The sequence below is a fragment of the Motacilla alba genome, chromosome 3 (assembly GCF_015832195.1).
Source record: "Motacilla alba alba isolate MOTALB_02 chromosome 3, Motacilla_alba_V1.0_pri, whole genome shotgun sequence".
Lineage (NCBI taxonomy): Eukaryota > Metazoa > Chordata > Aves > Passeriformes > Motacillidae > Motacilla > Motacilla alba.
In genome coordinates, this window is record NC_052018.1 from 105,214,428 (window position 1) to 105,227,792 (window position 13,365).

Genomic DNA, 13,365 nt, shown 5'->3' on the forward strand with positions numbered 1-13,365 from the left:
AAAAACAATCTGCACTTTATGAATCTCAAGGGGATGCAACTGTTTGAATGGAAAAATTCAGAAGAAATGAAGGAGAGGCAATTTAAGCAGTCAAATTGCTGGAGTTATGGCAACTTGGCAGTGGCAGCTTCAAATCGCGGGGACGGATCCTGCGTGGCAGAAGTTCCCTTCACCTGCTGCAGGAGCTAAGACCAGCCTGGAACAGCATCAGCAACCTACACCTCGAGGTGGGGGGAGCCTTGAACGGGAGCAGAAGGTGAAAACGAGCTGCAAAATGGTAGCAATTCAGCAGCAGCTGGTGCTAAGTGAGAAGTAAGGTTCATTTCAAGGAGATTATTATAGTAGCCCCTGTCAAACAGGGGACGTCTTTTTTTTTGCAATCTTTACCAATACAGTTCCAACACCAAAGCACAACTCTGGTTAAGAAAGCACTTGTCTCCTAACTCTGCTTTCAGTGACTTATTTATTGCCTTCCCCAGCTTAAACAAATAAATAAATGTATAGATAATTATGTCTTTTTTGGGCCTGAAGTCACACAGATTCATTCCCTTCTTCTAGGATTGAAAGATTTACAAAAGCCTGAAGAAACCTCCTCAATCACTTTTATTTAAAAAAACATGGGAAACCAATAATTCCTCAGGATGAAAAAATCAAAGTAAGCTTTATGAGTTCTGACTTTTTTTTTTTTTCCAATCAGGTCGTTAATTCAGTTGCTGAGGTGACAGACACATATATGAGACTCTCCAAAAATGCGGCAAACACGTAAAGCTGTCACATATTGTGGGCCAAACACTGCTGGGTGTCACCGGTGCAAAAAAAGGGGGCGAGGGCTCACACCCTTCCACTGCCACAATAACCCCAATCTCGGTGTATTTTCAGGAGCTGGGCTCTAACCCAGATTAATTAATTCAAGATTTACAACAGCACAACTAAGCAGCATCTAATCCATGTCCTTAGGAAAGTTAACCCTCAGCTAAGCCCCAGCCGCTCTCCGCCGAGGAGGAGAGGACACGGGACCCGGAGAGGACCCGGCAGCTCGCTCAGCCGAAGCTGCTCGTAGCTCCCCTGCTTTACCTCCGGGCAGTGAAACTCCTCTGATTCACTCCCAGTGTGGAGCGAGAAGCTCCTCGCATCTCTGCCGTGCTGTCACTCCGGGGACTCACACACGACACCGACAGGCGCGACTGCCCGGACACCCTCGTCCCAGCCCGGCCGGGGCTCCCAGGGCAGCAGCGCTGCCCGATCCCGCTCTTCCACCACAGCCAGCCGCGAAAGCCCCGCGCTGTAACCGGGCTCGCCCAGCCCGCGTACGCCAAACACGGACCATCCAAGTCTGCTCCCGTCAGCCCGGACAGGACCGAGCCCTTCTCCTTTAGGGTAGAGCTTGGTAGCACGGCGTGACCCACGGGGGAAAGGAGCCACGCGTTTCGTTTCCTTGGGGCGCCCCGCTCCCCCCGCTCTCCCCGGAGCCTGGGATGCTCCAAGTCGGCGGCGGCACCCGCGGCCGGGGCACCCCCGGTGAAGACGGGCGAGGGAAGGAGGGGCGGCTGGGGCTGCCGCTGTCCGAGTCCGAGCGGAGGGAGGGGAGGGAAGAGGGAAAACCAAGCCGGGGGGTACAGAAAGGGCCCCACTGCCCCCCAGCAAAGGCACAGGTTCCAGTACCAAACTTGAAGGGGAACGCGATGGGGTGGGGGTCCCGAAAACCGCCGGGAACTTCTTCCCCGAGCGGCGGCGGCATCGCGCCCAAGTCCCGCCGGAGCAGCCGCGGCCCCGCCGCCCCTTCCTTACCTCCGGCGTGTGTCCCTCGGGCTCCGCCGGCTCCAACTTCCTCCGCGCCCCGAAGAAGAAGAGGAGGAGGGCGGCGAGCCAGAGCACCCCCAGCAGAGACAGCGCCAGCCGCCGCGTCGGCCGCCTCATCCTCGGGAGGAGGGAAAAGTCCGGCGGGGGCAGCGGGAGGCGCTGGGGGGGAGCCGCGGGCGGCTCGGGGGGCAGCGGCAGCGGGGCTGGCGGGGAGGACGGTCTCGCCCGCCCGCCTCGGAGCCGGCGATGCGAGTCCCGGGCTGTGCATGCTCTGCAGGGGAGGGAAGGGGAGGAGGAACGGGAGGAGGAGGCGCCGGGAGGAGGGGGGCTGGAGCCGGAGCCGCTCTCCGGGAAAGGTGCAGCGCGCAGGCAGGCGGGCTGTCCCCGCGGAGCTGCTGCTCTGCTCGCTCCGCTCCGGCGGGGAGGCTGCCCCGGGGACGGGGACAGCGAGGGGTGCGGGGGTGGCTGTGTGAAACCGGGGACGCCCATCCCTCTGCCCTGCCTCCGTGAGTGAGTCCGGGCCGCTTGCACGCGAAGGGATGCGCGGGGCTGGGCAGCGCCGCTGCGAGTTTGGCCCGGGTCGGTCCCGGTCCCGGTCCCCGTCCCGGTCCCCGCCCGACTCCGGGGCGAGAGGAGGCCACCGTGCAACAACACACAGAGGAGGCTCAGACATGATGGGAAGATTAATTTAACCAATTGAAACAGCAGGGGGAATTCAGGTAGGTGGAATTTAATTACTAGATTTGGAAGAGAAGATGTGTGTCTCCAGAGCTGTCAAGAACACTTAAAAAATAAAATCATAATCATCAGCTGTTGGTATTCCGGCAGCAGCTTAGTGCCGGGCCATGGTCCTGCAAGGACAGCCCTCAGCTGTCATCCCTGTCCCATGGGGTGTTCCTTGCTGGCTCCATACACAGGCCCAGCACAGCAGGCCTGCCCACACAGGGCAGCCAAAGTGGTAATTACAGGCATTGCTGAGGGGAAAAAAACACCTAACACAACTACAGAGCAGGACTCCAGAAAAGAGCTGTCTCACCCAGCTATCCCTGCTCACCTGCCTGAAGCTGCTCTTCCGATCTTGCCGCTGACAAGTATTACATGAGCTGAGCAAACCTTTGCAGAAGACATTAGAGAATAAATTAAGTATTGGAGCAGATGTGAGTCATTCATGTTAGTACAAAAACTATAGAACAAACCCCATAAAAACAGGAACCCATGCATAAAGTAACATATGGAATGAAATAGAGATAAGATGTCAAATGCTGGAAAGTCCAATGCACATGTTGTAAACAACCACTCCTATGCATTTCCCACACACTTCTCCTGGCTTTATTATTTCCTGCAGTTGTTTTCTGTCACTTGCTAATTTATCATTTGCGATCTTCATCCTCTGTCCTCCTCTGATTTATTTCCAGGGCTCAATAAGCCCTTCTCCCTAACATAATCCATGCCTCTCAGGCCCAACATTCACAGAAAGATGCCCAGATAAAAATTTCATTAGCATCCACAAAAAGGGACATTTCTCTTTCTTTGTTTTAAAGCTGTGTGACTTTGAAACACCTTTATCAGAAGGAGGAAATCCAGGTCCAGCAGGCAGTTAGTTTGAACTATGTTTTACAGCCAAGCAAGAGAAGCACTAACCAGGTGGGAAGAGGGCAGAAAGCTCTCATGCCCTGGTGAGCCACTAACCTGATGTCACAAGGGAAGCCCACACCAACCTGAAAATGCAACCTGTTCCCACGGTGTGCATAATTTCTCATGCCAATTAACCTTCCTCAGCCCCACGTTTAGGGTAGCTGGACCATCACACTTCACCTCTGCCACCATGAGACATCTCTGCCCAACCTAACTGGGACCAACAGGTGCTGTTCTCTTCCTAAACTGTTGCCTTATGCTTTTTCCTGATAGCCTAGGCAAAACACCTGAGCAGCTTTCAGCAGCTGAGGCACATCAGTGACAATTTTTTTAGATGGCTTATAGCTGTTTACTTGCCTTCCTGCTGTTGGGAGAGATTGGTTGCTACCTCTTCCATATCTCCTTTGGATCAGGAATGGCTTTCTGACCAAAAAGATCACCTTGCCACAAGTAGAAAATAGCCACGGGTCTTTTCCTGCCTGGGACAAAGTGACCTTAGCTGCTGGTAAACAGTGTTCCCCCAACACATTTTCAGAGGGTGCTGAGTTTTTCCTGCCAGACCTCCCTCTGAGCAAGGAGAGTTTTTCCAGATAAAGGCACCTGGAGGGTGTTATCCTTCAAAGCTGGATTAAAAACCTTGTCTTTTTTGTAGGTCAGACTTTCAGGGGAAGCTATTACAAAATACAGAGGGGAAGTATAGAAAATATCAAGGAAATACATTACAAATTAGATTACAGGTAAGGTAATAAATAGGACATACCTGACAAAAATGCAATCAGATAATGCTTTCTTATTACCTTGAGAAACAACTCCCTCTGCTGAGGGAAAGCTTCACTGGCAGGGCTCGGTGCCGTGATGGATAGCTCGCTGTGCCCGGCAGAGAACGGGCAAAGGCGCGATGCTTCCCGGCTGGCACTGCCACCGCTCCAGCCGGGGGGGGACACTCTACAAATCCCAGCCGTGTGCAGCTGTCCCGTGTGGAGGCAGGAGACCCCAGGAGCTCCAGCAATGCATCACTCTCAAGGAAGTATATTGCTCCTGACGGTGTGCCTGTGTGCCGGGACAGATAATATGTCAAGCAGATGATGGTAACAGCTATTTAAACAAGAATAAGGCAAGAATACAAATCTGGAGGTTCAGAGTTATTTGAAGTTGTAGACTTTCAGAGACTTGTATTAAAATCCTACTGCAATTCCATTAAAAACATGGCAATAAAAAAAAATCTTCTGTTGTATTATTGACCCATATATTTCCCATTTCTCTCATTTTTTTTATCTGCCAATCTCAGCTGCTTCACAAGTGAGGTCCATAACATATTACCTGTCTCCAACAAAACAAAATTTATAGGCAGTACAGCCAGAGACAGAAAAACAATCTAGGAAATGGGTGGCTGGCATTTGTTGCTATCAGCATTGAAAAGCTGATGAAAATGATTGTTTCATGAAAGGAAAAGTAGGACATGATTTCTGAGTGGGAGGGGGACTCTTCACAATCACAGCTTCAGACAATGGCCCTTCAGGTCCTTTGAGGAATGGGTGGAAGGGGAAAGTAGCTTTCCTTGCTGTTTCAAGGACATCTGTAAAGCACATTTCAAGGGAATCTAATCTCACTGGGTCTACAAACCAGCTGGACACTGCTTCAGTGCAGTTTTTACTAGGAATACTCTTGGGTTTGAGTTCAGTTCACATCTGAGATTCCATTCACAGAATGTTTCTTTTCCAAAAGGATCACAAATACTTTGCAGTTTGTTCTCAGAAAGTTGAAAGGGGCTTAAGCAGAGACAGCTGAGAAGTGATCAGAGGAAAGGATCAAAATCCACCCCCAACTTGGGGATGCTGAGGAGTCTCAACTGAACATGGGAGGTTATTGGAAGATGCAGGAGCCCTACTGAGCTCTGGATTGAAAGGGGCTTCTAGGACAGAGAGCTCCACTGCCAGGGGAGGATCTGGTTCAGTCAGTGGCTTGGGGTAGCCCAGCACTCAGTGCTGTTCATGGCAGTGCACCATCCCCATGAAGAAGTGCTTCTTGCACATCAGAAAGACTAAGATACCAGCGTTTGAAAGAGTCAGCGTGGTAATGGGTGGTTATACAGGGGACTGGATTTCATTCTGTGGTGCCTCTGTGGTGCATCCTCCAGGCTCAGGGGAAGACATTCAGAGGTTTCTCTCCCACCCCTGGCAGAGGGTGTGCTGCTGTGCTCCCACACAGCTGTTTTGGCAAGTGCTCAGCATTGGCCTGTTTCAACAGGAGCCCAGCTGTCCCTCGTCACCAGCAGCAGAGGTGCCAGCCTGGGTGCAGAAGCTCCAGGAGAACAAGCCAGCACATGCCCTGGCCCAGCACCACCCCACAGCCCCAGCCTGATCCCAGAGATGACTCGGAGCCATTTGATACCCCTCTATGGGTGGGGCTGTGCTTCAAACGTGAACAGTCATGTCAGTGACATCCAGGTTTATATTTAATACGGGAACAGAGTTCCCTTTTCTGACCTGTAGCTGCTCAGAAAGCCTCTGGGTCACTTGGTAACTGTGAGGAGAGGAAGGGCAGAAGTCCTTTGCACAGGAGCAAGGAGGTTGTTGCTTTGCCATGGGGGTCCCCAGCTCTGCAGCATTTGATACCACCATGCCATAGCCCTGTGGAAAGCTGTTGCAGGGGTGCAAGTGTGTGCTGAACTGATGGTTCCTACCCACAGCCACCATCTCACACAGCCCTCAGTGTTGTGAGGGCAGCAAAGGCTCTGTGTCACCTCAGGCAGTACCCTGCCGTCTCAAAAAAACAGCTTTCATGATGGCTGTTGAAGATAATGTGAACAGTATTCCACATTTTTTGTGGCAGGAAAGATCTGCCTTTGTTGTTTGATCTGATTTGTTTTTGTGCTGTAACAGAAGCCAAAAAAAAAATCAGATCAGTGCTTATATGAAAAATGTTCTCCCTGTGTGCCCTTGGAGAACACCAAAAATGTTAGAGAGAACTCTGGCCTAATACCAGGACAATTGTAAGTTAAAGTATTAAAAAAAAACAAAACCAAAACTTTTTATTGGCTCTCTCCTCTCCCTTGCTGAGGTAACAGAACTGTAGCTTGTCCTACATCTGCAGCTTAAATGGGAGGGTCAAACGTGAAGCTGTGAAGCACTCACCTTCTCCTCTCGGGTGATGATATTGCTGTGCATCTCCTCACCTACTGCTGCACTCAGAAAGAGAAATGCAGGAGTTCCTGCAGGCTTTTTGCCACTATCAGTGTTGCGAGCAGATCTCTTCCAGTACCTCTAAAGGATATTTTTTTTCCTTTTAATTAAACCGCAAGCATTCTTCTCTAGCAAACTTTCCACGATGGCATCTCCAGTTAATTAAATGTTTAAGCTGTCAGGAAATGCTATGCATTAAAAAAAATAAAATAAAGAGGAGAGCTACTTTAATAGCATTTGTTAATTGAAACTCTCATCAAGTCAGCTGCAGCAACAGAAGCTGCTTCCCAAGTTGATGGGCAAGAGCACACACCCAGACATTTGCCTGCAGTTCTTACAAGTCAGACTCCCACCTCCAGGCTAGTGTCTGTGGCACTGATGGATGAGGCAGCACTGAGCTCCCCACCATTGGAACAACTGCAAAGACTTCTCTGTAGTGAAACTGGAGGAAGGTCGGGGGGAATTCTTGCTTACCTCAAGGTATTTTCCATTTCCAGCAACTGCAATCAAATGGGCACCCACTTGTACTTGTGTTTCATTCCCATGCTCCCCAGTCCTTGTCTCCATTTGCTGGAGCACAGGTTTTTCTGGATGCAGCCTTTACTCACAGCATTTCCAGGTGTCCAATGATGCCAATTCAAGCAGGTGTGGGAACAAGGGGAAAAGCAACAGGAGATTTGAAGGGAGACACATTGACTTCAGGGCCTGACTGAGGGACATTTTAGCAAAGAACAGTTCCCTTGACCAGCCCTGCCTCTGGGCTTTATTGCTACAGTAAAGCTTTCAGGATCCTGTCTGTCTCCAGATGTCTCTGGTGCTTGTCAGTCTCTCCTGATGCTCCCATTTTCTGGAAAAAGCCCCCAGATAAGCAATGGATGCTGATCCCACAGCCTGTTTTATTCAGGGTTTTGATGGGGTAAGCTGTCTAGCTCCAGGTCACCGCACCAGTAACCAGTGGCAGGCACTGCAAATGGCCACAAAGGACTATTTTAAACCAAAGGCAGCAGAGAGTTTTATGGGCCAAGTTGCTGCACACAATCAATAAACAGTGCACAGGGCAGGTGAATCTTTACCAGCAGCAGCTGAACCTGTGAGGTCCTGGGCACCCTGCAGTTCTCAGCACAGCTCTGGTAAAACACATGCTCCCGGTGCTGCTGGGACTTCAGGGGAAGCAAAGCTGCTCACCTGGCTCCCAAGGAGCTGTGCTCCTGTGTGCATTCACACACATGCACATCCCCCACCCCTACATCCATCTCAAAAAGCAGAGAACCCTGCCAGAATTGAGACCAAACCCTTTTGTTGCTTTGAATGTGCTAAATCAGTCCCTTTTAGCCAGCTACAGGACTGTGTCTCTCAGACACACTGAAGCCCATAATTGTGGTTTGGACAGGTGACACTCAACAGAATAAAGAACAAATCATGTGATGGGTGAGAGAACACATTAGCTAAAATAAAGCTTTGTCCTTAAAGCACCTTTAATGCCTCTGTCCTTTTGTGTGCAGGTGTTAAGCAGACTTCAGAATTAAATCTCTATTTCTGGGATATGTTAAGTGTGGCCCAATGCCAACTGGGATCTAGGCATCTATTAACACAGCTGGCAATATGCAATATTGCACCAGGCATTTCTGAGGAAGGAGGGTTTTCACAGCTGGGTGGAAAGTTTTACCCTCATCTTCCTCCTATAAAATTTTTCACAGAAAAAAATTCTGACTGTTTATCTCTCCCTTCTCCTGAGGCATATAAAAACTGGAGACAGTGAGCCACACATCACCTTACTTCTTAAGATTTTAATCCCATTATTCAGGTGAGGAGTCTAGGAAGAGACATTTCTTCGTACACAATCCAATGCTTTAAGCATAAAGACAGTGATTTCTGTTTGATCAGGCAACCTTCCTCTCTCTCAGTACAAAAGTTACAAAGGGCTAACAACTACTAACCCCACAGCTCCCTGACAAATAGTTAACAAGAAGTTCCTCTGTACAAAAAGAGTGAGGAATGTCTATGTCTGTGCTTGCTCCACTTGATCTTTTCATTGGATCCACTGTGATCTCCTACACAAAAACACACACAGTGCTAGAAATCCTGCCTTCCTACAAAGGAATGGTATTCTACCCTGAACGTGCTCAGGTGGATTAACATCTCCTTTCCCATCACCAAATCGTTGCTGTTGGTCAGACAGCAAAGCAGCAGCTTGATTCCCCCACTAGCAGGACAAAATTTCAAGGCTGCTGTTTAGAAAACAAAGTAATGTTTAATTGCCCACATTTGTTTTGCTGTTATTGAGCAAGAACAAGTCAGAAGCCCAACGGCATTATTTTTCTTTCCCTGCATAGAACCTCATGAATGCATTCAAACCTGTTAGTGTTTGTTAGTCCCAGAGGGTCTTGTTGAACCAGAACGATCAATAGATGCAAACAGAGCAGGTAAAGAGGCAATCAGGGCCTTAGAAACTTGAAATATTTTCCATTAGGACACCTTAATAACTTCCCCTGAACAAGTATTTCAATGGCTGGTGCTACAAACGAGGAAACATCCCAGGTAGGAGCAGTCTGGATGAGACACATGAGGGATGAAACCCATCTTGATTTTACCACCCAATGTGCTCTGGACAGCAAGATGTTCTCCAAATATCTTGGGCCATCCCATGCAGGAGAGGTATTTCACAGGAACTTCTGCATATGGAAGATAATTGGAGGGAACCGCTCCAACGTTCGGGCTTCTGATCTCCTCGCAGTAATGAGCGCACAAGCAGGGGATGCATATGCATGAGAACATAATTAGGAGTGGTAAAACCTGGAAGATTTTCAAACTCTGTGGCAATTACCAACTTAAACACACAAAAAATTAAGATAGCCTTATACCCAAAGGAAAGTTATTATTCAAAGTGCCTTGCCTCATTATAGTTAGCTGGAGCTCAAACAGCAGGCTGGTGAGCAGGGGAGAGCTGCCTTCCATTAGCAGCAGGTGCTCTCCCTGGGATGGAGGCAGGATGCTGGCATCCTTCTGCTCTTGCCCAGACATCTCAAACGGTCCCAGAATGCTTCATGGGAACAGAAATAGAAAGCACAGGGCACACATGACTGGTGGCTTGGCCTCCCCTGTTGCTCTTTGGGCCTCTCTGGTGAAGAGCATTCATGGACAGAGAGCTATCCTGCGTAAATAGATTCACTAAATAAATGTGGTAATTATACTGAATATTATTCTCAGTAGAAATAGCAGCAGGCAAATGATTTGCATAAGAAATGTGGATTATTCATGTAAATGAATGTGTTATTTGTTTATAGAAAAGATTAAGTCTTGTCTAAAGACCTAGAACTCAGCTATACATAAAAGCAAACACTTAACCAGCCTTTCATGCCTCTACTGTGCTCTGCCCCCCTGTATCAAATTCATCTTTGCAGTACTACCTATGTTTTCCTCATCAGTCCATTTTGCTAAAGCTCAAGCTCAAACAGTGCAGGGGATAGTTAATCTTCTCTAGGGAGCTTGTTTGGGCTGCCACTGAAGAATCTTTAGTGGAATCCAGGCTTTTAATCTTTGTTTCAGCAAGCTGAGCCTAGTGCCAGGAGAAAAAGGAGCGGTTTCTAGGTTTGAAGAGCTGCACAAAAAGCTTGACTTGGAAGGATGACGCCTTTAATTACCCTCCTCCATGTGCTGAATACAGGGAGAGGCTTGGGTCCCAGGCTGGCTGCCCCTGCACAGTCCAGAAGCAGCCAGGAGTAGCCTCAGTTTAGGAGCAATAGGGCAGGTGAGCACATCCTTGGCAGCGCCCAAGACCTGGGCTACTGATGGAGACACTGTGTGCCCACCCCCCACCCCACAGCCTGCTCACCCATGGAGTTCTTCCACCCTGCTACCCAAGCAATGCAGAAAGGGTTGATCCCACTGCAACTATCTCCTGTTAACATCAGAACAGCCTCATCCCTCACTGCAGCAATCTCCAGGCCAGGGTTATTCACCAAAGGAAAAACACTGACTTCACACAAAGAGCAGACAGACAGCCTCAGCTGATGCTGCAGGACCTTCACCCTGCCATTCAGCCCTGCAAAGCAGCCAGCTCAGCTCCTGGACCCAGCCCGGGAAGGGCACAACACCCAGCACAGCCTCTGAGGAAAGAAGCTTTACCAACAATCAGGAGACCTTCTCTCTGGGCTTTGTTAACTAAAGGCAGCTCTTCAGATATTGCCAACCACATCCTGGGCTGCATCAAAGGAAGCAAAGCCACCAAGTCCAGGGAAGGGATTCTCTCCCTCTACTTGTGAGACTCTGCTCTCGTGAGACTCCACCTGGAGTACCGAACCAGCTCTGGGACTCCCAACATAAGATGGATATGGACGTGTCAGAGTGAGTCCAGAGGAGGCCATGGAGATGCTCAGAGGTCTGGAGCACCTCTCCTACAAAGACAGGCTGGGAGAGCTGGGGTTATTCAGCCTGGTCCATGGAGACATTAGAGAACCTTCCAGTCCTTAAGGGGGCACACAAGAAATCTGGAGAGGGATTTTTTTTTACATGAGCAGGTAGTGGTAAGACAAGGGGAGATGGCTTTAAACTGAATGAGGGTAAGATTTAGACTAGATATAAGGAAGACATTTTTTTCCAGTGAAGATGGTGAATCACTGAAATAAGTTGCCCAGAGAGGTGGCAGATAACCTGTCCCTGGAAACATTTAAAGCCAAGTTGGATGAGGCTCTGAGTAATCTGGTCTAGTTGAAGATATCCCTGCTTACTGCAGAAGGTTTGGGCTGGATGACCTTTAAAAGTCTCTTCCAACACAGATTATTCCATGATTCTATATGCCAGGTCATTGAGGAGAAACATTCTCAGCTGCTCTTAACTTTCAGGCATATGAAGCAGCATGGGCCACCAGAGGGTCTGTTGCCTCTGGTTCTTTTAAATAATTTGAGAAAGGAAAAATGTCTGCCTTGCAGCAGGAAGGGCTTATTTCCTGTCACAGTAAGCTCTTCAGTGACAGCTGTGTCTATCTAGCTCAGGTTCTGGCATCTTAATTCAGCAAAGTAATGTGGACTTCTCAGCTTCCTTCAGCTCCGTTAGGTGGTCAGAGCTGACAGAAGTTCTTTGATGTTCTACAGATTTAAAGAAACATTTTTCATAATTTAAAAAGTAGTGTTGAGGAATGGCACCTCCACTTGGCCTTCCCACCAAACTTCTCTTGCCAGTTTGTATTTCCAAGTACTTGTAAACCATAAAAATAAAATGAAGAATAAATGGGAGTTCCTTCTACTGGACTCAGCAGTTTATTCTTGCAGCATATGAATTATTTTCTGTAATTCATCCCCTAAATTCTTTATGTGCTTAGCTATGTGTTGGTTTGATAGAGTATCCCTTTCTTTTTTGCATTTGAAACAATTAAAGTTCTGCAAAACTCAGCGGTTTAAACTCTTGGAAACTTGTGCACATTGGAAAATATTGATCCATACTGAGGAGGCTGTGAAATGCCCAAGCCTTGCTCCCACGCTCTGCCCTGCACAAGTAGAAAAGCAAGCTGAAATGGAAATTGAGTTCTCAGTAATGTTCAACTCAGCTGTTCAAGAATAATGAGCCCTTCAAGTCAAACTACTTTGGAGATGCTCAGGGTTATTTCTCTTATCTGGATTTGCCTGGTGAGTGTTGGGAGGCCAGCATTCAGAGTCTCTGAGGACGAGCATCTCAACATCAGGCTGACAGTTCCCCAGCCTCACTGAAAGGTAGAAGTTGTGCACATGGGATGCATCCAGCATGGACACTACCTGGGTTTCAGAAAAGGGCTCTGAGACAAGCATGGCTCCAAGTTAAAATAAGACCTGCAATGGTCTGTGCCACACCTCTCCTGGGTACAGTCACACGCTGGTCCTGGGACATGAGCCAGTTCCTGCAGGACTTCAGACATCAGTTTGTAGAGCTGGAGCTGATGAGCAGCTGGAGTTAGTGTTGGCCAGAGGACCAGAGGAACACCACAGCCATCTGTGTTAGTCTTTAGCTACATGCACATTTATGACTCTGCTGAGATCTGAGATCAAGGAGCAGCTAGGAAGAGTGGGTGATGCTGATGTTGTTTTCTTCTTTCATTTTAAAAAGAAACACAGTAAATTACAATAAACACCCACGCTGCAGAGAAGGGTCAATGAAGGTGGGTGCTCCAAAGGAGCACAAAAAACACCTACTCCATTAATGGGGAGCTGTACCCAAAGACTTACAGAGCAAGCATGGCCCCAGTTTCTGGAGCAGTATTCCAAACAAATTCTTTGGCTTTGAAGAAGGCTATGGAAAGGGAGAGACTGTGGTAATGGGCCAACCACAGACATAATCCCACTCCTGCATCCTCTGGAAGCTCAGCATTGAGCTGCAGAGGCAGGAGCCCTCAGCAGCCTCAGCCCAGGCAAAAAGCACCACTGCTGCTGCCAGCAGCCAGGCTGAAAGCACCCACTCAGGGTAGCTTAAGACCAAATTTCTCACTCTTATGCTCCAGCTCTTCAGCAGTGCAGAGCTGCTTTCAAGCAATAAGTCATTTATGTCTAGCTGCAGCATACTTATGAGAAAGAAATCCTGCTTTTACCTGAAGAAAAAAAGCTACTTTAGAGCAACTACCTCTTTCATTTCACCTTGCTTAATGAGCACCAGCTATAGACATCCTTCTTGTAGCCACATTTCCAGAAGCATGAAGTGCTCTGCATGGCTCTCCAGGGTGCTCAGCTCTTAACCCTTCCCTCCACATTTGATGTGTGCATGACAAGTTATGGGGAAAAAACAA

At 48.6% G+C, this 13,365-nt stretch overlaps 1 protein-coding gene across 1 annotated transcript in view; it reads right to left on the minus strand.

Annotated features, from left to right (window-relative positions):
• GALNT14 (polypeptide N-acetylgalactosaminyltransferase 14) overlaps positions 1-2,217 on the minus strand; it is a 94,508-nt gene extending 92,291 nt beyond the window's left edge. The window contains exon 1 of the mRNA XM_038131500.1: positions 1,789-2,217. Coding sequence (XP_037987428.1) covers positions 1,789-1,917 — 129 coding nt within the window. The 5' untranslated portion in view covers positions 1,918-2,217. The remainder of the gene's footprint in view (positions 1-1,788) is intronic.
• Between the last annotated feature and the right edge of the window lie 11,148 nt (positions 2,218-13,365).